This window comes from Cebus imitator, unplaced genomic scaffold (assembly GCF_001604975.1).
Source record: "Cebus imitator isolate Cc_AM_T3 unplaced genomic scaffold, Cebus_imitator-1.0 Scaffold216, whole genome shotgun sequence".
NCBI lineage: Eukaryota > Metazoa > Chordata > Mammalia > Primates > Cebidae > Cebus > Cebus imitator.
The window spans coordinates 3443987-3445982 of NW_016107531.1; the positions used below are offsets into that span (position 1 = coordinate 3443987).

The window sequence follows — 1996 nt, forward strand, 5'->3', positions numbered from 1 at the left end:
CTGGGTTCAGGCAATACTCCTGCCTCAACCTCCTCAGTAGCTGGGATTACAGGCATGCACCACCATGCCCAGCTAATGTTTTGTATTTTTAGTAGAGACAGGGTTTCACCATGTTGACCAGGATGGTCTCGATCTCTTGACCTCGTGATCCACCCGCCTCGGCCTCCCAAAGAGCTGGGATTACAGGCTTGAGCCACCGCGCCTGGCCCTAGGGTTTTCACTATCATGGCCAGACTGGTCTCGAACTCCTGACCTCCGGATCCCAAAGTGCTGGGATTACAGGCTTGAGCAACCGAGCCCAGTCCATCTTTTCTTTTTTAGACAGAGTCTTGCTCGGTCGCCCAGGCTGGAGTGGAGTGACTCAATCTCAGCTCAATGCAACCCCCTGCCTCCTGGGTTCAAGCAATTCTCATGCCTCAGCTGGGATTACAGACACCAGCCACCTCGCTTGGCTAATTTTTGTATTTTTAATAGAGACAGGTTTCACTATGTTGGCCAGGATGGTCTTGAATTCCTGACCTCATCTGTCTGCCTCTGCCTCCCAAAGTACTGGAATTATAGGCATGAGCTACTACACCTGGCTGAGGGCATCATCTTAAATGAACAAATCCAAAAAACTTTTTCAACTTAATCTTCCTAAGGCACCTTACTTCCTCATCCTCACTGAATTAAAAGCCTTCAGTGGCTTCCAGCTTGCTACTAAAATACTGACATCCTTCTTTCCACAACAGAAATCCACCTACTCTTTAATCTCTACCTCACCCTACTTCCCTAACTGATACCTGAATAAGTACTATTGCTTCTCACCTCTTTGACTTGCTTATACTTGTCATTCACCTAGAATGACCTATCTCCAAATTCTGACCAGGCAATGTCAGCCAGCCATTAAGGCTAGTATTCTCTTCCAGTAAGCTTTCTCTATACTTTCAACCATATGTATCTCTCACTCAGAACTGCCAAAACACATTTATTATACCTTTAATCAATTGTGTATTATTCTTTCCCTATTCTAAGTTCCTTGAGCCTTGAGTATTTACATCGTATCCCCAAAAGATTACAGAATTAAAATATCAAATATTACAGAATTTAAAGTAATTTATATTAATTATTCAATGTAACTTAAGCCTAAACAATCCACTTACCAACTAAATACGTTTTGAAAAACTGAAAGAATGATGAATAAATCCAAGTATAATGGTGATTGTATAATCTCTTGCTGAACAAAGCCAACAATGCAAACACACTGCTCATCGTGCAATCAGGTAAATTCTTTGCTACTTAAGCAATAGTGTTCAACTTCACTTTACCTTGCTCATGTTCTAACAGTTGCAGAGCTTCAACTCCATTACTCCCAGAAGGTCCTGCTCCAAGTTCTGACACAGACTCTCCTTCTAGGTCTAGGGAGGACACTGAATTGGAGCGATTTGAAGGACCTAGAGAAATGTTTATACTGTGAGCAATCTTTTTAAAACAGTCATGAGGCACCACACAATTTTTCATGCCTAAAAGACTAAAAACTGATTAAAGTGTTTTTAATGCTACCTTTATACCTTAAAAAAACACATGCCCTTTGAGACAGAAATTCTGCTTCTAGGAATTTATCCTAAGGTGCTAATAAAAAATTAATCTGCTAGGCACAGTGGCTGACACCTTGTAATCTCAGCACTTAAGAGACCAAGGTGCATTGATCACCTGAGTACAGGAGTTGGAGACCAGGCTGACCAACATGGTGAAACCCCATCTTTACTAAAAATACAAAAATTAGCCAGGCCTGGTGGCGCATGCCTGTAATCTCAGCTACTCAGGAGACTGAGGCAAGAGAATCTCATGAAATGGGGAGGCCGAGGTTGCAATGAGCCGAGATCGTACCATTGCACTGGCATGATCTCAGCTTGGGCTGGCATGATCTCAGCTTGGGCAACAAAAGTGAGATTCCGTCTCAAAAAACAAATTAATCTAAGGTTGCTTGTTGCAGAGCTTTTTTTTTTTTTTTTTT

General features: G+C 42.1%; 1 protein-coding gene across 11 annotated transcripts in view; it reads right to left on the reverse strand.

Annotated features, from left to right (window-relative positions):
* GAPVD1 (GTPase activating protein and VPS9 domains 1) overlaps nt 1-1996 on the reverse strand; it is a 108382-nt gene that overhangs the window by 42697 nt on the left and 63689 nt on the right. For all 11 annotated transcript variants that reach the window (XM_017549149.1, XM_037745942.1, XM_017549155.1 and 8 more), the window contains one exon: nt 1308-1433. In XM_017549149.1, coding sequence (XP_017404638.1) covers nt 1308-1433 — 126 coding nt within the window. The remainder of the gene's footprint in view (nt 1-1307; nt 1434-1996) is intronic.